Source organism: Monodelphis domestica, chromosome X (assembly GCF_027887165.1).
Source record: "Monodelphis domestica isolate mMonDom1 chromosome X, mMonDom1.pri, whole genome shotgun sequence".
Lineage (NCBI taxonomy): Eukaryota > Metazoa > Chordata > Mammalia > Didelphimorphia > Didelphidae > Monodelphis > Monodelphis domestica.
Window position 1 is genome coordinate 24,480,813 of NC_077235.1, and position 25,799 is coordinate 24,506,611.

General features: G+C 38.9%; 1 protein-coding gene and 1 non-coding gene across 10 annotated transcripts in view; both read left to right on the top strand.

Annotated features, from left to right (window-relative positions):
• Positions 1 to 592: 592 nt before the first annotated feature.
• CHM (CHM Rab escort protein) overlaps positions 593 to 25,799 on the top strand; it is a 555,159-nt gene continuing 529,952 nt past the window's right edge. For 8 of the 9 annotated variants that reach the window (XR_008914554.1, XR_008914555.1, XR_008914556.1 and 5 more), the window contains exon 1: positions 593 to 660. Coding sequence is in view for 4 of the 9 variants with exons in the window: in XM_056808972.1 (XP_056664950.1) it covers positions 612 to 660 (49 nt within the window). In the remaining 5 variants the exon portion in view is untranslated. The remainder of the gene's footprint in view (positions 661 to 25,799) is intronic. The other variant, XM_056808975.1, reaches the window with a different exon arrangement.
• LOC130456205 (U6 spliceosomal RNA) lies at positions 23,977 to 24,085 on the top strand. Its single transcript, XR_008914799.1, has one exon. It is a non-coding gene; the product is annotated as a U6 spliceosomal RNA (small nuclear RNA).

Consider the following 25,799-nt stretch of genomic DNA (forward strand, 5'->3'; position numbering starts at 1 on the left):
TATTGGCACAGTGACTAGAGTACTGGGTTTGGAATCAGGAAGACTCATCTTCTTGAGTTCAAATTTGGCCTCAGATACTAATAGACTGGATGAACCTGAGCAAGTCACTTAACCCTATTTGCCTCAATTTCCTTATCTGTAAAATGAACCTCAGAAGGAAATGACCAATCACTCCAGTATTTGTGTTAAGAAAACCCCAGATGGAGTCACAAAGGCCTCAACAACTACTACGAATGTACCAGGCACCACCTGGTAAATACTAACTCATTTGGTCCTTAAAACCACTCCCATTGGTCGGTGCTGTCATGATCTCCATTTTACAGTTGAAGAAACTAGAGTAAATAAGAGATTAAATGATTTGTCTAAGGATCACTAAACTTGCTAGCGTCCGGGGAGGAATGTAAACTCAGGTCTTCCAGACTCCCGTAACTGCATGGCTTGTAATAAAGAAGAGCTATATCCAAATACTGCCTTCAGCACCGGATTCCTCTCACTCGGTCCTGCCACGAACTACAAATCCCAGAATGCATTGCGCTCCCGCGCCCGGCCTTTGGGAAAGAACTGAAAAGTACTTCCGACAGGAACTGTCACATGACTCCGCCCCTCTCAAGATGGCAGATAAACTCCCTTCGGAGTTCGATGTTGTGGTGATAGGGACCGGTATGTAAAGATTCAGGACTTGACCTAGGGCGGGCCATGACTTCTGGACGGGCGGCGGGCTTTGGTCCCCTAGGAGGGCATTCGGGGTTCCTCCGGGGCTGCCCTATCGGCCACAGTCCACGGCCCTCCGAGGCGGGACTGGGCTAACTGTACTGAGTTCGGCTCGAGTCGGAGGTTTGAACCCGAGTTGTCTTTCCCGGGGCTGGGCCGTTGGAACCGGCCCGGCACTCCTTGAGAGGATCTGCTAGGCCTCCTCGTGGGCTGCCTTCTGGGTGACGTTGCCCACTCTTTCCACTTTTCAAATTCTTGGGATTCCTCCAAGCAGGAGCGCAGAAGCTGCTGGGTGCTGCCCGAAGTTGCCAACTGCCGGGGCAAGGGAGGCATTCGGTCTTTGGTGCCAGTCGGAAGCGAAATCCCAGGGTGGGAGCTTAGCCTAGATGCGGTGGATGTAGACAGTTCCGGCGTTTTAATTTGGAGGTCACTTTTCTTCCTTTCCAAGAGTAGTAGTAACTCCAAGAAAACCTGTTTCTCACCGGCCCGCCAAGTGTCAAGTTTTCTGAGAAAAAGTCTGAGTGTTAGAACATCCTGCTCTGTGGTTTGTCACTCTTAACTTGGTGTTATATTATTTCTAGCACCAAGTGGGATTGTTCATTAAGGGAGAGAATGCACAACTTTTGTTGTGGCAGGGGGCTATTGATTCTTCTTTGCCTTTCTAAACGCAAGTATCCTAGTTTATGTCCTAGGATGTATGGATGGTCTGCGGAATTCATACCCGAGGTGTTTAGAAATGAGTGAAACTCCTAAGACTCATCATTTCCCTTGATTATGGCCATCCTGTAAACCATGGCCAGGTTAGTGGTCAACAACCAGCAGTAATCAACTAAAAAAATTATTTAGTCAATTTAGAATATTTTTCTTTGGTTACAAGAGTCATGTTCTTTCCTTTCCCCCAATCCCTCCCATAGCCCATGGGCAATTCCACTGGGTTTTACATGTGTCCTTGATCAAAACCTATTTCCATATTGTTGATGTGTACACTAGGGTGACCATTTAGAGTCTACATCCCTAATCATTCCCTCGACCCATGTAATCAAGTAGTTGTTTTTCTTCTGTGTTTTTGCTCCCACAGTTTTCCCTCTGAAAGTGGATAGTGTTCTTTCTCATAAGTCCCTCCGAATTGTTCTGGATCATTGCATTAAGTAGCCATCTTTTTTAAGGGGGCAGAATGAAGGTTTTACACAGCATTTCAATAAGAAGAAAATTTATATTTGTTACTGCAGTTATATATGTCTGGAAAGTCGTAGGAATAGATACTGGATAAAAGCAAAATCAAATTAGTTTTCATGTTGGAGGGGATAAAGATAAGGGATGAAAATAAAAATAGGAAATGCCTCTAAAATTCTACTTTCTGCTTATTCCGTCTGGAAAAGTGAAAACAGTTCCATTTAGTGTGTGGTATTATTTCTTTTAAAAATCTTGATGCTTAGGATGATACTTTTTTAAAGTTGCTGAAATTATTATGAGCATTTTTTTTCACCTGATTCTGGTTAACAGCTTAGACTCATTAATTCTTGTAATTAGCTGATGCTAATTCTTGGAATAAACTGTTTATGTAATGTTGAAATTGAAGGCATGGAACTTAAACTGTTGAATCAGTACTAGTTGAACTTTGGTGGTGGGGAAATGCCTCAAATGATATAGAATACTTCTTCAGAAGGAGTCTGGTGTGATAGGAGAAAATGCAGTTTCTACATATATGGGAAGAATTTAATGAACATAATTTTAAATTCTATATACAGCCATATATTTGAAAATTTCTCTTAACAATGGCAGTTTTAGGTTCCATTAGAGGACACTGATTTCTTTTAGATGCTAAGAATTTGCGATTTATTAGATGCTATAGAAGTAGAATTGGATCCAAAAAAGCTCCAAAATTGAACTCTTCATAAAACAGAACTTGTATTTTAATATTTCAAAGCAAAATTAGGCTTGTTAATTTCATTTGAATGAACCAACTTTATTTTGCATATAACACTTATGAAAGAACTTCCCAGAATTAGTGTTCCTTTACTGAGTACATTAGTTAAGTGAATCATAGTAAAAGTAGCATTTTTATTTAACACATTCATCACTAATATAGCAGAAGCTTAGCAAAATGTACTAAGATGCAATATTTCGCTTAGGTAATTTAGTTCATTAAAATGTCATCAAGAAACCATTTACCTTCATCAAATAAAGTCATCTGTGAGTCTTTTAAACTCTATTCACCTTGGTTAATTAATGTTGGGCCATATTAGTGAGAGAGAGTTTTCTTTAGAAATTGTGTTTTGAAAACTGAAACAATTCTGTATGCATCCTTTTAAATTAAATCCATTCTCCTTTCTTCACAAAAATGCACCTGGTGCATTGAGCCTTCAAGTGGAAGCCAATAAAATAATTTTTAAGTAGAGATAAAATCTAGAGGACAGTGAGAAGATAAAAGGAGGCAGCCACTTTGCTCATTAGACAGAAATAGGTTGTCTGACTTAAAAGTGCTCATGGACCGAAGAGGGCCTTGGAAATCTCTTCTATGGTTTTTCAGCAATAATAAAGACTGTGTTCCTAAGTGGCCACCTTTTTCTTTCCCTTTCCTCTCATGTTAATGCACATTTTGTTTTGTGGGGGAATAGGAACAAGTCCTGGAGTAGAGGTCAAATAGAGAGATTCAGTTTTAGCTCATCTAACAATCTCAGCTATGTAGAACACAGCTAGGAACTCTAAAGGTAAGCAAGAAGGGCCTTGGAACAGCCAAAAGAGATTAATTTACTTAATAAATAGATGTCTTATCTTTCCCTAAAACTCTACCTTAATGCTTCTTTATGGCATGGAGGTTCTCAAAGACTATGACAGTTTAACTCCAAGCTCTGTCAGGGACCTACCAAGCTGGCAAGGCTTAGAATGTAAGACAGATAATAGACTTTGTCTGTTATCCATGAACCAGTTTAACTAATTTCTGAGGTTTCTCATCATTTTGATACATTTTTCAGTCATGGCTGGTCTCTAAAGACCATCTTCTAAATCAGAGAGGGATTGTCATCTTTATTGTTCCAGGGATTACGTGCAGCAAAACAAAACCACTGATGTGGAGATACAAGGATATGACAGAGCCCTTGCTACTGAGGTGGTTCAAACTAATGCTGAAAATGACTGATGGAAGGGTGAGAGATACAGGGATAGATAATAGGAGTGCTCATCCTGTTTCTGAGTTCAAGTGACTGTTCAGTTCTACATAAACTACATCCCAGGGTACTGAAAAAACTGGTGGATGTGGTTGTTGACTCAATTTGTGATATCTGATAAATGATGGTAAGTGAAGAGACACAAATGCTGTCCCAGCTTTAAGAAGAAAAATCTGCAACTGTGGGACCAGTTGGCTTGACTTGGTTTTCTGACAAAATCCTAGAACACATGAAAAGAATTGCTACTGAACAGTTTACAAAGTCAGAGTGACTTTCTAAGAGCAGGGTATTCCCAGTTAACCACAGGATTAGTAGATTGGTAGATAAAGGGAAATACTGTAGATGTTATTTTGGATAGAATAGAATGGTGTGGGCTGGATGACACTATATTAAAGTGCATTCAGAATGGTTGAATGACCATGCTAGAATCATGAAAGGATTGGTGGTTGATTGGAAGACAGTTTCTAGTAGAGAGCCCTAGGAATTTGTCTTTGGCCTTCTGCTTATTCTGAGACCCATAAGACTCACTTGTGGCAGGCCGTCCGTGTTTTGGACCATACTTTCTTTTTGCCTTTTCTTGAAAGCTTTCCCAAATTAGGTATATGTCTTAATCACATGTCTCTGAGTGTATGATACTGAGATGGTGAGCCTATCAAATTTGTAGTCAGAGGGCTCGAGGTCCAATTCTAGTTCTGCCGTTTAATATTTGTTAATTTGTGCAATAATAAAACTCACATTTATATTTCTCTTCAAGTATTCTATATTCTTTATCTCATCACTTAACCTCACCAGACCTCATTTTGATCATCTGTGATATAGAAAGGTTGGACTAAATGACCTCTAAGGTCCCTTTTACTTCCTATCCTATAATTCTATGATCCTTTTTGTAAAACTCAGAATTGTTTTGGCATGTGGAAGAAGGGAAGAATCCAGCCATCCCACACATCAACTAGGAAGAGAAGAGAAACATTTGGGGGAGCCTGGGTATGCCAAGTCGAAAGGCAACCTCACCAAAACATCATCATTGACCATCAATCCCACCCCTACCCCAATTCTCTCCCTGATTGATTCTTCCTGCTTTGGTCCCAGACGATCATCCCATTAGGCTCTGGCACCTGAGATCTAGACACATTCTTTACCTGGAGTCCTATGACCTCCCTACTATACCCCCTTGCCGATGTTTCTTCATGCCTCTGACCCAAGGTGTTTGGCTTAAGGCCTTGGGCCTTCATTTGTGTGTTAAAATGTGCCATAATAAAGGCCTGTTGCTTAATTGGCCTGTCTGAATTTTTTTTTTGTGAAAAACTGCAAATCCTAAAACTTATTGGAAAGGAGGGAAAATTGTTTATAATGGTTCTTAGTGATATACTGCTACACAGATAACAAAGCAAGGAGGTCTGCTTAACCTGTTAGTTGGCAATTAAAAGATATTAAAATAACCTGACAGACTCTTAGAACATTGGGATGAATCTAATAAGATGAATGTGAAGAGTTAAATATCTCAGACTTAACTTCAAACACTTAACATCATAAGTTCAAGATGGAGGAGGTGCTGACAAACTGTCAGTGGAAGAAAACGAGACATTTTTTACTGGACTAAAAGCTAAATATGTGATGAAAGCTAATGTGAGTCACTTAGACCCTGAAACATACAGTGTCAAGAAGTTGGTGATAATCCTACTGCATTCCTTTCTTGATCATCACATCTGGAGTACTATGTTCAGGTCTGGGTTCCTTGATAAGAAGTTGACCAATGTTAAATTGGTCTCGTAACCATGGAATATTATTCTAAATCATCTAATGTAATCAAAAGAGCATACAAAGGCAGGCAATGAAAGTGTTAAAGGGACTCAATCGCATTCCATCTGAGACTCAGCTGAAAGAGCTGGGCATAGGTAACTTGGGGAAGAGAAACTAATCACTGTCTTAAAGAAGGGTTGACATGAAGAAGGGTCTTTTGGTTTGGGCCTCTTTGGGTCACAGAGGCAAAAATAGCAGCAAGAGGATCAAATCAGATGCTCTTCCTAACAACTAGAGGTATCTGAAGGTGGAGTGAGCCATCTTAGGAGACAGTAGATGAAATCCCTCTAAGCTGGAGGGTCATTGGGTGGGTATGTTATAAAGGACAGAAGTTGAGATAGATTGTTATCTGTTCCTTTCTACTTCTCTAATCATATGAAGTTCTCATAAGAGATTTTGAGAGATCCAAGAAGGGTAAAATGAGCTAGAGAGTGAGAGGATGTGGAAATTAGGTGACAGGATGTCTGTCTCCTAAAGCTTCCTTCACCTCATTGATTGAGGAACCCTACCAGGTTCATTCAGGTTTTAGTAACAGTCAAGACCACATGATCTCCTAGTTTAGCACATGCTAAAAATGGCAAAATTAAAGGTATATCATGTATTGACATTAACTAGTCCAGTAACTAGTGCAAGACAAGACAAAAAGTCAAAGAAAAAGGCACACTTCTTAAAACCCAGCAGTTTCCAAACATTTTGTATAGGTCCCAGTAGCCACCCCTTCTTCCCTATAATTGGTCCTGAGGATACCACTGAATGACAGCCTAGTTTAACAGTTGAGGTAGTAAGACCAGGACTGAGAAGACTCAGTTTCTAGTCCTTGGCTCTGTCACTAATAAACGGGCTTCCTTGGACCAAATCATTTATCATTTTTTGAGCTCATCTGTAAAATGTGGTCTAACCAAACCTATAACTTGATATCTGTAGTCATGATCCTGAATCACTATGCAAAAGTCATATTTTTCTTCTACTTTTACAACAGCAAAGTGTGAAATGTTTTTTTTAGAGCCTCATGAAAAAGGCAAAGTGAAATTAATAGCATATTTATGTAGCACATTAAGGTTTACAAAGCACCCTTATGTTATACCCCATCAACAATCTTGGGAGGTAGATGCTGTTAGTATCCCATTTTACTGTTGAGGAAACTGAAGTAAACATAGGTTAAGTGATTTGCCCAGAGTCACACAGCTAGCCAGTGTCTGAGGCTGAATTTGAACTAAGGTCTTCCTGACTCCAGGCCCATTTCTCTGGATCGAAATCCATCCCTTTCAATGGAAAGGACTGCAACATTGTGCTTTCATTAAGATTCTAAGAGCAATGGGTCTGGAATCAGGGAATGTGCATTCAAAGAGAGACTCTTCTTTCTTTTAGGCAAGTCTTTCTACTTCCTGGAACTCCAGTGCTTCACATGTAAAATGCAGGAGTTGGAGTAGACAAGGACTTCTTCAAACTTGACATCCTATGATAGATCATATTCCCCTCTGCCTTTACGCTCAGATCTCTATCCCCCTATTTTGTGACCTAAGGAGTACTGACCAAACGAATATCACAGTTTGAAAGGATGAGGAAAACACTACATCTTTCTCGTTGGCTCACATAGTGTATCTTCCCATTTTTTTTGGACACAAATGTCATGAAAATATTCTATTGAGCTGATTTTATGGCTCCTGTCCCCTCACCCCATCCCCCCCCCCCCCCCGCTTCCTTCCCTCCCACTGCCATGTGTTAAATCTAGCTATGTTTGAATCCTTTATCTTCTATTTGTTAGCTATATGACCCTGACCAAGTCATATCACTTCTCTGAGACCTCAGTTTCCCCCCTGAAAAATGGGAAGGATTGTAATGGATGACCTCTGAGATTTCATCCAATGTCCCTGGCCCAGTTGCCTATTGACAAGGGATCACTGACCTGTTTTTAGGTTGATGGAAATGGTCAGGGATCTGCTTCATCTTCCCTTGGTCCCTTTCCTTCCACACTGCTCTCTAATGATCTTATTTGGGGGCTTACACATTGCCTTCTGAAGCCTTCCATTTTGTCATGCTGACCAGCTAGGGTTATTTATCGTTTGTTTTGCCTACAGGTTTGGAGCATGTTTCCCATTTGTCTTATTTGGGACTTTATAGCAAACTTTCCCTTGTCAGTGTAAGGGATGGTGAAGGAGCTGAAGAAAGCCTTCAAATCTGCTGCTTCTGTGAAAAATGCTTTGCAATTCTTCAGCCATATACACTCTTGATACCAAGAAAGGCAAAGAGAGTTATCTAACTGGAGCTGACTCTTGGGGCGAAGCTGACTCCATCCTGTAAATCATAAGTTTAAGCCAATCCCTCAGAGAGGACTGCATCTGTTACTAGAGTTCCCTCTATAGCTTGAGCCTTAGCTCCCTAGCCTCATGTCATTTTCTCATTTTCTCCAGTGTTCTCATGATGTTTTGGATAACCCAGGCTTTAGCAATTAAAATCAAATACTGCTGCTCACTCTCACATTCTCATGTTTAACATAAACTCCCAATACACAGAAATAATTATAATTCCATATAATTGACCTGTTACTCATGCCAAATCATCTGTTTTCCAATTTCCATGCAAGGTTTTTTTAAACATAAACTCTGGAATGTTCCTGGTGTGTTTACGAATGATTAGGAGGGTGATAACAGCCTTTTAAAATGTTGCTGGTGCCTCTTCACGTTTTCTGGAGCACAGAGGGGTTTGGGACATATAGTATTATTATATAATTGCCTGACAGAAAAGGGCATGATGTTTACATTTTGAAGGTGTTTTTAGTGTGTCCCATAAAAGGCAGTGGTTATCTAAGTAATAAAGGTTTGAATTTTCAGTTGATCAAAATCAAAATATAATTGCATCAATGTCATCATATTGGATCTTTTTTTTTTTTTGATCCAAACATGTGGGAAGCATACATAAGAAAAGCGGACTGACAGTTTGGCCAGTGGGTTATTGTTGTAGTTGGTGTTTTCATCACACTAGCATTTCAATTCAGATGGGAAGTTAGATCATAATGTGAAATGTGTTTAGCTGTGATCAAGTAGCTTGCTAAGAAACATACTTCCAAGAAAAGATCCCATCGATTTTTAACCAAGTCCTCTGGTATCCTTTGTACCCACCAGGATGCTTTGGAGATCTAGACTTGGGCCAACTCTTATTTTACTGGTTTATATGTTTTCTGCCTGTCTTGCCTGCATAAAGTATTATTTTTCTGTTGCTGTTCAGAGGGAGTTTAATTCACATACTGATAGTCAGGAGGTCCTTGGGCATTGGAAGGAGTTCTGGGCTGAGAGCCAGAACAACCAGCTTTGAATTCTGATGCTAAATAGCAATGTGACCTTGGGCAAGTCACTTAACATCCCTGAGCCCCAGTTTCCTCATCTGTAAGATGACACTCCTATTTGTCTTACTTCACCAAAATAATGTTGCTTCCTGCTTTTACATAGCATTATGTAGTTGACAAAGTGTGTTGCATACATGTTACAGAATCAAAATTTAAATGTTTATTATATGCTAAGCACTGTTCTAGGTACTAGGGATATGGAGACAAAAGGAGCAAGGGATCAATTAGGGGAATACAGTTTATATACAAATAAACGTACTCTATACCTAAAGCTTTGAGGAGGAGGGAAAGAACATTTAAGTAAGGGGATCTAGAAAGGTGATATATGGAGGAAATGAAATGTGAGCTGAACCTGGAAGAAAGCTAGGAATTCCAAGAAATAGAGGAGAGGAAGGATGGCATTCCAGGCATGAGGGCACAGCCAGTGCAAAGGCATGTTGGCAGGAGATGGAGTTCTGAGTTAGGGAAATAATGAAATGAAATTCATTAGTTATTGGTATAAAGTCTTAATCTGGGTACCAAAAGGCAGCTTTCTCAAATTCAAGATGGGAGAGGTATGGTTAGAGATCACTGATTATGCCGAAGAAAAGAGAATTTTAAGCTTAATTTGAACCAGCAGTATGATGTGGCAGCCAAAAAAAGCTTACTCCTTAAGAGAAACATAAGATTCCAGTCCTACTGTGGTCTCTCCTCATCAGATCTCATCTGAAGTATTGTGTTCATTTCTGGCTGCTGTGGGTTTAAGAAGGACATTGCTAACCTGGAGAGGGCCCTGAGTTCATGTCTTATGAAGATTACTTGAATGAACTGGGTATGTTGAACTTAGAAAAGAGAAGGCTTGGGAGGAGTAGGGGGGGGAAGAGGGAACCTGCCAGCTGCTTTCAAGTATTTGAAGAGCTGGCAAGTGAAAGAAGGGTTAGATTTGTCTTTTAGTCCCCCAAGGCAGAAGTAGGAGCAATGGGTATAAGTTGTAAACAGGTAAATTTCAGCTTGATATAAGGAAAACTTCAATGATTATAGCTGTCCAAAAGAGGAAGATGTCGGTTTCTCTCCCTTGGAAGACTCTTTGCAGAGACTGGACAGCTTCTTGTTGGGCATATTCTAGTTGGGATTGCATTCATGTATGGGCTGGACTAACTAGCTGTTAAGGGCCCTTCTAAGTCAGATTGGGTGATGCTGTGGTTAACCCTCTGAGGGGGGAGCGCAATTATTCTCATTTTATATTTGAGGAAATGGATTCAAGGGCTCGTCCCAGATCAGAAGCTAATACTTAGCAAAGCTAGAATTTACATTCAAATATTTTGAATTCAAGGCTACCGTTCTTTCTGTCATGTCATAGTGACCTCCCCCTTTTGTATTTGATCTAGAGAGGCATGGTGACCTTGGGGAAAAGATCCCACTGCCCTTGAGGCAGGATACCTGGGCTCCAGGCCCTGTTTTGCTAAAGGATAAATTGTATGACCCTACTTGCATTGGCACAGATGTGACTCTTTGCAAATACCGGATGACATCCTTTAAGCTACTTGGTTGCACAGTAGGTCTGGAGTCAGGAAGAACTCATCTCAAATCCTACCTCAGACACTGGCTAGTTGTGTGACCCTGAGCAAATCTCTTAATCTATTCCTGCCTCAATTTTGTCAGGTGTAAAATGGGAGCAACAATAGCACCTACCTACCAGGATCAAATGAAATCATATTTTTAAAGTGCTTAGCATATAATAGGTCCTTAAGATGGGCTTTTTCCTTTCCTTTTTCATTCATTTCATTCATGCTTCCAAAGCCTTGCTCATTCTGTTCCCTAGGCCTGGAATACTCTCCCTTCCTATTTGTCTGCCGAATTTCTTCCTATTCTTTAAAGTCTAACTCACATCCTACCTCTTCCCAGAAAGCTTCCCTGTGCCCCTCTTTCCTCCAGTAGGTAATAAATAACTTTCCCATTTAACTCCAAGTGAGTTTACATATATAATTTGCTTTACAAAACTTAAAGGGCTACATAAATGCTATTCTTATTCTAATTATTCTTGGTATATTATTATAGTTAATCTGTGTCTATGTCTTATTCCCAAGGAGGCAACTTGCCATAGATAGTATTGGAGAAGGAGTCAGGAAAAGCAGAGCCATATCCCACATCAGTTTCTTCATCTGTAAAATGGGGATAGTAAAAACACTTCTATTACAGTGAAAATTGTTGTGAGGTTCATATAAAGTAACCTATGCAGAGTGCTTTGTGAACCTCAAAACACTATATAAAATTTTTTCTACTTGGATGATTTCTTTACCGCCCTGTCAAGAACAGTGACCGGTATGTAGTAAGCACTTAATAAGTGCTTGTTGACTTGAGTAGTCTTATTTAGCCTTGCCATAGTGCTCTGCATTCAGTCAACTCTTCATAAATGATAGTAATGGTAGTTTGAGATCAGAACTGAATTTCAAACTCAGTGTCATCATCCTGTTGTGTGCCTTGTTTTTCTAGATTCTTTTTTGACTCAGAATCCCAGAATTACAGAGGTGGAAAGAGCCTTAGTGCCATGGAGTCCAAATTGTACCATGAAAAGACTCCTGTGCCCCATGTGTCCTCCAAGGGGTCATATAGCTTTTCCTTAAGGATTTCCAAGGGGGCACCCAGATACCCCAGGCCATTCCTCTTTTGGGGAGCTCTTATTGTTAGGAAATTTTTCCTGGTATCAATCCCATATGAATTTTTCTTGCCCAGCTGGACTGAGTTACAGTATCTGGGTTTGTTTCCTCTCTCTGCCATGGATTGGCCTTGCACACTGTACTTCCCCAGGCCTCAGAGTCCTTATCTCTCAAATGTGATCCTTAGCTGTCTGGTCTCTCCATGCTTGGGCTCATCTACTTATGGCTCCCAGTTTTGAGACCAAAAGGAATGAGTGTAATCTAGTCTTTCTTTGAGAGAGTACTCCAAGCACTTAAAAGACAGTACTTTGGAATCTTCTCCAGGCTAAACTTTCCCAGTTCCTTCAGTCTGGATCCATATGGAATGGACTTGAGGCCTTTTACCATCCTTCTTGTCCTGCTCTGAGTGCCATACAGTTTGTCCATGGCCTTCCTTAAGTTGCGACACCTGGAATCCAATGCTCTCTAGCTAGTTGTGGTTTTTGTTAACCATAGCCAAATATACAGAAAGTCCTCTCTCTCTCTCTCTCTCTCTCTCTCTCTCTCTCTCTCTCTCTCTCTCTCTCTCTCTCTCTCTCTCTCTCCCTCCCTCCCTCCCTCCCCCTCCCTCTCTCCCTCTTCCCCTCCTTTCCTCCCACCTTCTCTCTCTCTGTCTCTCCCTCTATTCATCTCCCTTCCCCCCCCCCCTTCTCTCTTAGTGAGGCCCCCTAGGTCAAGCAAGCTTAAGAGACTTGCCAGTTGTCTTAAGGTCAGAGATAATGTGGCTTATCTGAGTGAGCCACATCTCCTTCTGACTGGCTTCAATAGATAGCCTGATAGACTTAGTTAAAAGACTAGAATAATAGATTTTTCTTTTAAAAGGAATTGGAAAAATAAAAGCAAAAATGCCATGCTTTTGTTTAATTCTAGTATGATTAATTCTTTTTTTAATCAAAAAGCACACTAGAAACAACCAATAAACAGCATTGTTGCTTTGGTTTTTTTAAATTTTAAACATTAATAAATGGCTCCCTTGAGCCTTTTGTCTTGATTTCTAGGGACAAGGCTCATCCTTGTGGAAATTCTCCTCCAGGGAGCATTTATTAGGAATCAGGTTGTCAGTGCCCAGTGTTCATTTTATCCATGAAGTTGCCTCTGAGGTACTTGCTGGTGATATCTAACTTTTTAATATGCAGAATGCAAAGTCCAGTTTACTGGGGAAGGTTTTTGTCCAAATAGAAGAATATCATTTTTCATTGGCCTTTCATGTTACCTCAGTGTTTACCCCACTTCATTTTATATTCATACACAGAAACTGGAACAGGCTGAGCTTTGGGTTTTCTTTATTTGACTTAGCCAATAAAGGAAAGGAGCTAGGAGTATTTCTCCTTTAAGCTTGGAATGAGACTACATTTGGATGACTTATTTTGAAATATTGATTTATGCACAATAATGTGCTGTCATAGATGGCAGTGAATGTATTTGAAACTTACTTATGTTCTTAATATGCAGTTTCCCTATCAGGTAGGGTTTCAGCGATAGGAATTTAGATCCTCTAGTGCCTTTTGTATCTTTGAGAGTCACTTAGTTCTTTTTTCTTCTGTGATTTTATTAAATTTTGGAGATCAGTGTTCCACCTCATTCAGAAGCTTTTTAAACTTCATGACTTCCCGGCTAATACAGTGAGGGTCGTGTTTCTTCTGTGGCACATAAGTAAGGCATAGCCTTACCACAAGAATCTTGCTTTCCTGATCACAGCTTAAAATATTGTTAGTGTTTTAGGTGGGAGGAAGCTTGGGCTGGGATACCATTTGCTGTGAAAAGATCATTTCAGTCATTCATAGTGATAGAACATAAACGTTATTTTTAAGAAAATTAAGTAGAATTAACTGTAGCCTGACTGCCAGTTTCATTTCCTGGAATGGTAAAGGTCTTTAGCAAATATTGGCATTACTGAATTAAACTTTCATTAGAAGAGTTTGAGTTAGTGTAGTTTTTTTATAACAACTTAAAGGTTGGATATATAGCACTAAAAATGTTTTACAAGGAATTATTTTATTTGATAGCCCCCTTTTGCCTTTAGTCCTCTGAAATTCAGTATTGAATTGACTTGTAAAAACGTTTATTAAGTCACTTGCTCAAGAAGAGAGTTCAAGTTAGTGGCCTAGGCTCCACTCACCCAATTTTAAGACCTGGTACCTTTTCAGTTATGTAGTATATGTCTCTTCTAACCTTACAGTTTTCATAATCAGTTCACAATAACTGAGATGTGAGCCTATTTAAATTTGGATGAATATTTTACTTTATAGGATTATGAAATTTTCTTGCAAAAAAGACACTATAAACGAGACATAGAGAAATTAGATTACTTGCCCCGGGTCTGCCATAGTTAATGGATAAAATTAGTTCTCTTGACTTGGTCTAGTATTTTTTCCACTTGAAGTTTTAGGGTTTTTAAAAAGTATGACATTAAACATCAACAAACATGAACATTTCTATATACAAAAAGACAGGAGGATTCTATATGAAATCATGAATGTCTATAATATATAGCTTGTGTATGTATGTATGTAGTGAATTTAAGGGACAACTGAGTAGCTCAGTGGATAGAGTACCGTGCCCAAAGTCAGGGACCCGAGTTCAAATTGTCTCAGACACTTTTTAGCTGTGTGACCCTGAGCAAGTCACTTAACCACAATTGCCTAGCCCTTATTGGCCTTCTGCCTAGGGACTTATACTTGTATCAATTTCAAGATAGAAAGTAAGTTTTTTTAAAGCATATATTGAACTTAATATTGAACATTAACAACACAGCCCTACTTATCTTTGTCCCCCTTCTAAACTTCCTTCTTCCCTCTTCTGTGTATTTTTAAATGTTCCATTGATGTGCCTTCCTTCCTTCCTTCCTTCCTTCCTTCCTTCCTTCCTTCCTTCCTTCCTTCCTTCCTTCCTTCCTTCCTTCCTTTCTTCCTTCCTTCCTTCCTTCCTCCCTTCCTCCCTTCCTCCCTTCCTCCCTTCCTCCCTTCCTCCCTTCCTCCCTTCCTCCCTTCCTCCCTTCCTCCCTTCCTCCCTTCCTTCCTTCCTTCCTTCCTCCCTCCTTCCCTCCCTCCCTCCCTCCCTCCCTTCCTCCCTTCCTCCCTTCCTCCCTCCCTCCCTCCCTCCCTCCCTTCCTCCCTCCCTCCCTCCCTCCCTCCCTTCCTCCCTTCCTCCCTCCCTCCCTTCCTCCTTTTTTTTTAAACATGATTTTATTTGGTCATTTTCAAACATTATTCATTGGAAACAAAAATAATTTTCTTTTCTACCCCCCCCCACAACTCTCCCATAGCTGACGCATGATTCCACTGGGTATCACATGTGTTCTTGACTCGAACCCATTTCCATGTTGTTGGTATTTGCATTAGAGTGTTCATTTAGAGTCTCTCCTCAGTCATATCCCCTCCACCCCTGTAGTCAAGCAGTTGCTTTTCCTTGGTGTTTTTACTCCCACAGTTTATCCTCTGATTGTGGATAGTGTTTTTTAGATCCCTGCAGATTGTTCAGGGACATTGCATTGTCCCTAATGGAGAAGTCCATTACCATCGATTGTACCACAGTGTATCAGTCTGTGTGTATAATGATTTCCTGGATCTGCTCCTCTCGCTCTGCATCACTTCCTGGAGGTTGTTCCAGCCTCCATGGAATTCCTCCACTTTATTATTCCTTTGAGCACAATAGTATTCCATCACCAACATATACCACAATTTGTTCAGCCATTCCCCAATTGAAGGGGATCCCCTCATTTTCCAATTTTTGGCCACCACAAAGAGTGCAGCTATGAATATTCTTGTACAAGTCTTTTTCCTTATTATCTCTTTAGGATAAAAACCCAGCAGTGCTATGGCTGGATAAAAGGGCAGACAGTCTTTTATCACCCTTTGGGCATAGTTCCAAATTGCCCTCCAGAATGGTTGGATCAATTCACAACTCCACCAGCAATGAATTAGTGTCCCTACTTTGCCGCATCCCCTCCAGCATTCATGTCATGTTAGCCAATCTGCTAGGTGTGAGGTGATACCTCAGAGTTGTTTTGATTTGCATCTCTCTGATTATCAGAGATGTAGAGCACTTTTTCATGTGCTTATTAATAGTTTTGATTTCTTTGGCTGAGAACTGCCTATTCATGTCCCTTGCCCATTTATCAATTGGAGAATGGCTTGATTTTTTGTACAATTGATTTAGCTCTTTGTAAATTTGAGTAATTAAACCTTTGTCAGTGGTTTTTATGAAGATTGCTTCCCAATTTGTTGCTTTCCTTCTGATTTTAGTTATATTGATTTTGTTTGTACAAAAACTTTTTAATTTGATGTATTCCAAATTATTTATTTTGCATTTTGTGACTCTTTCTAAGTCTTCCTTGGTTTTAAAATCTTTCCCTTCCCAAAGGTCTGACATGTATACTATTCTGTGTTCACCTAATTTTCTTATAGTTTCCTTCTTTATGTTCAAGTCATTCACCTATTTTGAATTTATCTTGGTGTAGGGTCTGAGGTGTTGTTCTAAACCTAATCTTTCCCACATTGTCCTCCAATTTTCCCAGCGGTTTTTATGAAATAGTGTATTTTTATCCCAAAAGCTGGGTTCTCTGGGTTTGTCGTATACTGTCCTGCTGAGGTCACTTACCCCGAGTCTATTCCACTGATCCTCCTTTCTGTCTCTTAGCCAGTACCAAATTGTTTTGATGACCGCTGCTTTATAATATAGTCTGAGATCTCGGACTGCAAGGCCCCCTTCCTTTGTATTTTTTTTTTTCATTTTTTCCCTGGATATCCTTGATCCTTTGTTCTTCCAAATGAACTTTGTTATGGTTTTTTCTAAATCAGTAAAGAAATTTTTTTTGGAAGTTCAATGGGTATGGCACTAAATAGATAATTGAGTTTGGGTAGGATGGTCATTTTTATTATATTGGCTCGTCCTACCCATGAGCAGTTAATGTTCTTCCAATTGTTCAAGTCTAGTTTTAGTTGTGTGGAGAGTGTTTTGTAGTTGTATTCATATAGTTCCTGTGTTTGTTTCAGGAGATAGATTCCTAAGTATTTTATTTTATCTAAGGTGATTTTGAATGGGATTTCTCTTTCTAGTTCTTGCTGCTGAGCTGTGTTGGAAATATATAGAATTGCTGATAACTTATGTGGGTTTATTTTGTATCCTGCAACTTTGCTAAAGTTGTTGATTATTTCAATTAGCTTTTTGGTTGAATCTCTAGGATACTTTAAGTAGACCATCATGTCATCTGCAAAGAGTGATATCTTGGTCTCCTCCTTGCCTATTTTAATGCCTTCAATTTCTTTTTCTTCTCTAATTGCTACTGCTAGTGTTTCTAGTACAATGTCGAATAATAGAGGTGATAATGGGCATCCTTGTTTCACTCCTGATCTTCTTGGGAATGCATCTAGTTTATCCCCATTGCAGATGATATTAGCTGATGGTTTTAGATATATACTGTTTATTATTTTTAGGAACGACCCTTCTATGTTTTCTAGTGTTTTTAATAGGAATGGGTGTTGTATTTTATCAAAGGCTTTTTCTGCGTCTATTGATATAATCATGTGATTCTTGTTGGTTAGTTTGTTGATGTGGTCAATTATGTGGACGGTTTTCCTAATATTGAACCAGCCCTGCATCCCTGGTATAAATCCTACTTGATCATGGTGAATGACTCTTCTGATCACTTGCTGGAGTCTTTTTGCTAGTATCCTATTTAAGATTTTTGCATCTATATTCATTAGAGAGATTGGTCTATAATTTTCTTTCTCTGTTTTTGGCATGCCTGGCTTTGGGATCAGTACCATGTTTGTGTCATAAAAGGAATTTAGTAGAACTCCCTCTTTGCTTATTATGTCAAATAGTTTGTATAGTATTGGGGTTAGCTGTTCTCTGAATGTTTGATAGAATTCACTGGTGAATCCATCAGGCCCTGGGGATTTTTTCTTAGGAAGTTATTTGATGACCTGTTGGATTTCTTTTTCTGATATGGGATTATTTAAGAAATCTATTTCTTCTTCTGTTAGTCTAGGCAATTTATATTTTTGTAAATATTCATCCATATCACCTAGGTTGGTATATTTATTGCCATATAGTTGGGCAAAGTAGTTTTTAATGATTGCCTTAATTTCCTCTTCATTGGAGGTGAGGTCCCCCTTTTCATCCTTGATGCTGTTAATTTGCCTTTCTTCTTTCCTTTTTTTAATTAGATTGACCAGTACTTTGTGTATTTTGTCTGTTTTTTCAAAGTACCAGCTTCTAGTCTTGTTTATTAGTGCAATAGTTCTATCACTTTTGATTTTCTTAATTTTTCCCTTAATTTTTAGGATCTCTAGTTTGGTTTTCTTCTGGGGGGTTTTAATTTGTTTGTTCTCAAGTTTTTTTATTTGCATTTCCAATTCCTTGGTCTCTGTCCTCCCTAATTTGTTAATATATGCACTCTTGGATATGAATTTTCCTCTAAGTACTGCTTTGGCTGCATCCCATAAGGTTTGAAAGGACGTCTCACCATTGTCATTTTCCTCAATGAAATTATTAATTGTTTCTATGATTTCTTCTCTAACAGGTTTTGGAGTATCATATTATTTAGTTTCCAATTAATTTTTGATTTGGCTCTCCATGTACCCTTACTGATCAATATTTTTATTGCTTTATGATCTGAAAAGGTTACATTTATTATTTCTGCTTTTCTGCATTTGAGTGCCATGTTTCTGTGACCTAGTGTATGATCTATTTTTGTGAATGTGCCATGTGGTGCTGAAAAGAAGGTGTATTCCTTTTTGTCCCTATTTATTTTTCTCCATATGTCTAATAACTCTAATTTTTCTAAGATTTCATTCACCTCTTTTACCTCTTTCTTATTTATTTTTTGGTTTGATTTATCTACATTTGATAGTGGTTGGTTCAAGTCTCCCACTAATATGGTTTTACTGTCTATTTCCTCCTTCAATTCTCCTAGTTTCTCCATTAGAAATTTGGATGCTATATCATTTGGTGCATACATACTGATTAGTGATATTTCCTCATTGTCTATACTCCCTTTTATCAGAATATATTTACCTTCCCTGTCCCTTTTGATCAGGTCTGTTTGTGCTTTGGCTTTGTCAGATATCATGATTGCAACTCCTGCCTTCTTTCTATCAGTTGAGGCCCAAAAGGTCTTACTCCATCCTTTAATTCTAACCTTGTGAGTATCAACCCGCCTCATATGTGTTTGTTGAAGACAACATATGGTAGGGTTTTGGGTTCTAATCCAATCTGCTATTTGTCTACATTTTATGGGTGAGTTCATCCCATTCACGTTCAAAGTTATGACATTTTCATATCTTCCCCTAGTTCTGACCTTTCTTCTTTAGCTATATCCTTTTGAACCAGTGATTTATTTTAGGTCAGTCCTCCTTGTATGTCAGTCCCTTGGTATGCTTCCCTTTCTAGCCCCTCCTTTTTTATGCTCCCTTCCCCTTCCCCCTCTCCTTCCCTCCCTTTTTATACTCCCTCCCCTCTCCCCCTCCTTAATTTCCATTTCTTTCTTACCCTGTTGGATAAGATAGAATTCAGGATCCCACTGGATCTAAATATTCTTCCCTCTCAGAGTTGATTTCACTGAGAGTAAGGTTTAAGTAATACCACTTCAAAACTTCAAACGAAGGTACTTGGGGCTTGAACATTTCCACACTATCAGAAGGAGGAAAAGCTTGCAGAAAAACGCGAACTGAGCCGCCCTTCCCCCCCACCCCTCCCCCACCAAACCAGAGTAAGGTATCAGAGTGCTCCCTGGGACAGCGAGTGAGTGAGAAACGTCTCTGGGGAGGCACACCAGGGTCTTTGGGATCTAAAGGCTGCAAGGAAACGACCTCTCAGGGCAGTTTCATGGGAGAATCCTGCTCTGATCAAAGGGGTGGCCATGCTGAACACAGGAGAGGTTGCGCTGAGCAAAGGGGCGGCTGCGCTGAGAACAGGGTCCTGAGCTCTAAGAAACCTCAGAGGCTGGGAAGAACTAGTCTGAGGCAACCTAAATTCACAGAAAACCCGCCCATTTCACCCAGACCCCAGACCAAAAAGGAAAGGGGAACAAAACCACCAAAGGGATGGCTCACATGGCCCAAAATCAAGCCTCCAGGAAGAAAGGGAAAAAGGTGACTATTGAAAACTTTTATGGCGGGAGTACCCAAGGAAAAGAAGAGAAAGAGGATGAAACCCAAACAAAATCAAAACATGCCTCCCAAAATGGAAATTATCCACAAGCTCTGGAAGAACTCAAATTGGAGCTTACCCAGTGCTCACTGTCTTCCAGTTGCTTAATTCTGGTCGTTAGGGACTGGTTTTGCTTTTCAGCTTTGTCTGCCCTTCTATTAGATGCTTCCAACTCTTTCTCCAATTGTGAAGTCTTGTCTATCAGACTGCTGATCTCTTTCTCCCATTTTTCTTTCCAGAAGGTTTCCATTCCTCCAAGGAACAGTGGTCTGAAGGCTTTCAGTTGCTTTCCTTTACATTATTGTGGCCATTGTAGGCCTTGTTCTCCTGGTTCTGCTTACCTCATTGTTCATCTTCCAAGCTCTTTAGCTAGACCATGAAACCCTTTAAAATGATAATAAAGGCTTGATCTTATTTAGTACTTGAGGAATTCTTAAGTGCTTCCCAAATATTATCTCATTTGATCCTTACAACAACTCTGGGAGATAGATGTTACTATTATCCTTCAATTACAGTTGAAGAAACTGAGGCATTCCAGAGGTTAGTGATTTGTCTGGAGTCTCTCAGTAAGTGTCTGACGCTGAATTTGGATCCTGCTCTTCTTGATTCTAAGCCCTGTGCTGTGTCTCCTGTGCCACCTTGCTACCTTAAATAATTAAACTGCGGGCTGCAATATTGTACTCATAAGATGCTAGCTTCATTTTTCCAAACTAGCCATTGGAACATAGGATTAGAAAAAAGCAGGTTTTTTTCCTTCTTCTACATGTAGACAGTTGGACTGCACATGCAACAAGCAGTTTCAAGATTTTTTAACCAGAAATAGATGCCAATTATTTCTACAACTTTGTCCAACAGGTACCCCTCTTAGCCCCATAGTACTTGTCTAGCTAGAGGGGTACATAGCAGAAGTAAGCATGTGTACTTTTTAATGTGCAGTTGCCATGTTTCTTCAGTCGGTTGTTGTCTATAGTGCATGACTGTAAATCTTTTGTGACATGTATTTTCCTTCTTATAATGTTTACTAGCTTGGTTTTTTTTGTTACTAGTTCTTGGAATTTTGGCATTTCTGGGACATTTTATCGGTTGATGAGGATAACAAGATATAATATTTGAAGCCCTAAGACAAGGTTGCTGGAATCATTGGCCAGGAAAACCTGATGGGATTGCACATGGGAGCTAGCTGCAAAGGATTTGAAAAATGAGAAGGCCTAATGCCTTCATTTTACATGATTGAACTGAGATCCAAAGGAAGGAAGTGGCTTGTTACAAGGCACCTATTCTAGTTGCCTTGACTTGAAGTTCAGGACTGAAGGTGACAAATAGGATTTCTTGTTTTCTTAGAAAACCATTTCATTCCAGTTTAGAATCAACACTGTGTATTGGTTCCAAGGCAGAAGAATGGGAAGAATTAAGCAAATGGAGTTAAGTGACTTATCCAGGGTCACTAAGTTAGGAAGTGTCTGAGGTCAAATTTGAACCCAGGACCTCCCATCTCTAGACCTGGCTTTCAATCCACTGAGCCACTCAGCTGTCCCCTCAAATAAGATTCTTAATGTTTATACAACTGGTATTAGAAAAGCTACCAAAGTGTTTTAAAAACAAAAATTTAGCAAATCAGTAAGTTAAGGAAACATGTTTTTAATGTAGCAGGAATTACATAGAAGGCCAAAGTGGTTCCAAATAGTATTAAAGCTATTCAAAAAGTAAGTGCCACAATATTGAAATGATTATACTCTTCTAAGATATGCCACATTCAGGATCAGAGTGATTGTAACTGTAGACTATTATAATAGATTCAGATGTTTAAACCATGTTTACATATTAGATTTAGTAGTTCCTGGACCACTGTTGTTCTATGCCCCCTTTTTTCACATTTAAAATCTTGCCAAGGAGCAAATCCAGGGGATAAAATGTTAATATGTATTTGACAATAAGAAGCAGTGAAAAAACGTGTTTTCAGCTGCAATCCAGCATTTAATATGATGGGGTCATTCAATTCCTGGGTTTGCAATAGGAAGAGTTCGCTGTACTGCTCTCACTTGGCATCTCCCCCGCTCAGCCTGGCAGTCTTATAGCCTTAATGCTGTTTGCAGTTGTTTATGATAGTGCACAAGGTCTGTATTTGAGACTAAGTTATAAAAAGAAAGGATGTGGCTCTCTAAAAGCTTGTTGTATTTGCGAGTTTTTCCTTGTCAGTAATTTTAATTTTTTTTCCTAAAAAGAAGTTATCCTTTATAAAAGCAGTCACAGTAAATTTTCTAGTTCTATGCAATTTTCTTTCCATTCTGGTCTTCACTGGTTATAAATAACACATGAAATGACTTTCAAGGTAGAAAGCAGGAATCCATTTTGAAATGTTCTATAAAATAAAGAGTGATTTATGGTTTCATATGATTTTGGCTGAAAGCACTCGGGCTTTGCCAGGTCATCAAAGTCCTGTCAGGGGAATCTATTATTTATTGTTCGATATGCTGGGAGTGGTGTAAGTACTTTATTTTATGTTTATCTTATGTAAGTATAGTGTTAGGAAAAATCAATTTCAGATACTAATACAGTTTTAAAAAATATATCATGGAAAACTAACCCAAATATTATAGATGTGAGTGATGAAGTTGAACATTAAGGATTTAGATTGAAAGGACATCTTGAAAAATGAATAACTAATAGTTTTATTCCTCTGGAATATTTTAAGGATGCCCAAACTGTTATACTCATAATTTTTCTATCTTTATTTTTTCTCCCATTTCCTTAGTTTCCCACTAACACATCTCTATTTTGCACAGACAAATATGTATTTAGAACATTGGTGGGGAAAACCTAGACAGGGCAAGTTGGCTATATGATCATATAACATCCCATGAGCTTGTGAAATATTTTTTTAGGTTTTCTTGTGCCAAGTTTGTAACAAAACATCAACTGAAAAGGGTGCAGTGTTGCAGCAGCCTCATTTACCCTCATCACAAGCTATCATGGTACGCTGACTTTAAGAACTAATATTTACTTATGGTTAAAGAAGTGATCCATCCACAGCAAGTTTCTTTCTTTCTTTTTTTTTCAGTCTAAGAATTATACATTTTTTTTCCCCAAAGCCATAGGTAAAGAGCAAGTTGGCTCTGCAGTTTGCATCTTTAATGGACTCTTTGACTACCTTTAAGAGCATCAATTGTTTGAATTTGAAAGACTTCCAGGCTATTTCTGTTAGAGAAAATTCTTGAGATTTGAGTTTTACAGTTGAAGCAAAACTAAGATTAGTGAGCTTTGGGCTTTTCTGGTTCAGGTGATTATCTGTATTTGCCTATTTTCCTGGATTCTTTATGAAGCTGCATTTTTTAAAAAAAGCTGCCACTTAGTGTGTGTTGGTAATTTCATTTGTGTGACTGTATACCAGAAATTGTGTCCTTTGAGGCAGAGGAGCTGTTCAAATTATTAAAGATAAATCTTTAAGAACAAACCTATTTATTTATAAAATGAAGATGAGATTTCCAGATTGTCTTAAGGCAGAATGCCTGTATATTTAAGTCATCATTCTCAAGTAGGCTGATAAAAAAGCTCTTCTATGCCTTGTAGGTAGCCCCTGATTCCAGACTATTGAGTATTTAACTAGATGTGATAATATGAAATGAGAAGAAATACAATTTCTAAATAGTAAATGGCATTTTGGAAGCAGAAACTGGTCTTCCTGTGTCAGCAGGAAAGTTGGTTTTTTAGGGGGGGGTTGTTCTTTTTTTGTTAGTGTGCCTGGTGTTACAAAAAACATTCTAACTTCAAAATGAATCAAGTATTGTTTCAGTGATGTTTAAAATGGAACTTTGGAATGCTTGGTTTCAAATGAGATGTCCTGACTTATTCCTTGGGCCATGTGTACTCACCTAGAAGTTTAAGTATTGTGTTTTTTTCTGCTTCAGGTTTTGCAATATGACTAAATCTTGAAACCCTGAGCCAAACATGTGACTTTCCTGAAAGAAAACAAAGGGAATGTCAGTCATGCGATTTGACTGAGGTTATTATTAGTCTTTTAAAAACTTTGAATCCCACTTAACATGAGGATAATAGACCCCTGCCATCTTAACCCTGGAGTAGTGTATCAGTTTTACAAACTGGTGTCTAGATGAAAATGTCAAGGGAAAATACAAATGAAGGTGATTTATGGTTTATTGGAACAATACACAGAAGACTTGCATGGCTCTCTGAGCAAGGAGGATGACAAGCAAATTAGTGAAGGTATCTATATTTTTCAAACTCAACATATTCCCAATGGATTCCTTCCCCCGCTGCCCCACCCATCCTTTCTTCCTCGCTTGCCTGTTTTTGTGGTGGACACTAGCATCCTTCTAGCCACTCAGCTTCCCGGATCCTCTTCTCTCTCCTGGGCCAACCCTTTTTCACCTTTTGCTTGGATTATTGAAAAGCCTCTTAATTGGTCTCCCAGACTTTAGTCTCTTCTTCTACCACACAACTGCCAGTGTGATATTCCTCAAGGCACACCTTGTCATTCCTTTGCTTATAGATATTTCAGTGGCTTACCAGTCAAACTGTATTACTCTTTCCAGAACTAAGCATTATTTCTCCTACCCAGTTGCCTATGCATGGGTTGTCCCCCATGCCTGCACTGTGCTCCTTTTATACTTCTCTGCCTCCTGGAAGCCTTTGTGTCCTTCAAGGCTCAGGTTCCACCTCCTCAGGAATATCTTTCCTGGTCCTTTTCTGAGTTATTCATATTTTATCCAATTGCTTAGATTATCTCATATTTACTTACCTTTTACATTTTCGTGTTTTCTAGTAGGAGGAAGAGAAAAGGGAACAAGTGTTCTTAGTGCCTACCCAGTGCCAGGCACTGTGCTAAGTGTTATCTCTTTAGATTCTTACAACATCCTGTTATGTTATGTAGGTGCTATTATGATCTCCATTTTACAGTTGAGGAAGCTGAGGCAGACAGTCTTATAGCTAGTAAAGTGTCTGAGGCTAAATTTGAACTTTGGCCTTTCCTCCAGCCACTGCATCACTGGCCATCTCTAGTAGAATGTAAACTCCTTAAGCGCAAAGCTACTTTTTCGTCTTTTTATCTTTTTCTGTAATACCTAGCTATAGGTACTTAATAAATGTTGACTTGTATATACATCTTATTGAAAGCAGATATTTCAATATAATAATGAAGCATTCCTTGATCAGGACATTGCAATACTTTTCTTAATGCTCTGCTTAACCTACAGAGACCTGGCTTCAGGAAGTGCAAGAGAAAGAGGCAGACCTAGAAATAACCATCTAGTTGTTTTTCTACCAAAAGTGACAATTATTCAGACCAAGTAGGAAAAGGCTACTATACTGGTTAGAATATGGTCTTTACTTTTTTTCTTGAATGTGTCTTCTTTCAAATTTGAGTGATGCCTATAATTTTATTATTTTGCTATATGCCTGTGTGTTTATTTTTATGTTAAAACAATGAAATAAAATTTGTTCTTATTTTAATTAATAATTAATATTTATCACCAATAATTAATAACACCACATGATATAATACAATATCAAATATCATAATATATTATCAACACATTAATAAATATATTAAATATAATTTGATTTGAAAGAACAAGACATCATCTTAATAGCTCTCTAACAACATGGATGCTATGCATATGTTAAAGTTATGCAAGAGGCTTTGAAAGATAAATCAATAGAATCTTGTTCGGCAACCCTTTGTAACTGATGCCAAACAAGGCATAAAATTGGGGCATAGAGGCTCAATAAAGGTGTTATCCATTGTCATGGAGGACATCCAGTGGTCTTCCAGATACTCTCATTTGAGTATGACATTTTGTAACATGTAGCAGGTCTCAGAACATGCAGAGCCTCCAAAATTAGATCCATCCTCACTCTTAGGAGATGAGTATAACTACTGACACTGGTACAACTAAGTGGATGAAGAATATTTCTTGTTCAGACTACAGAGAT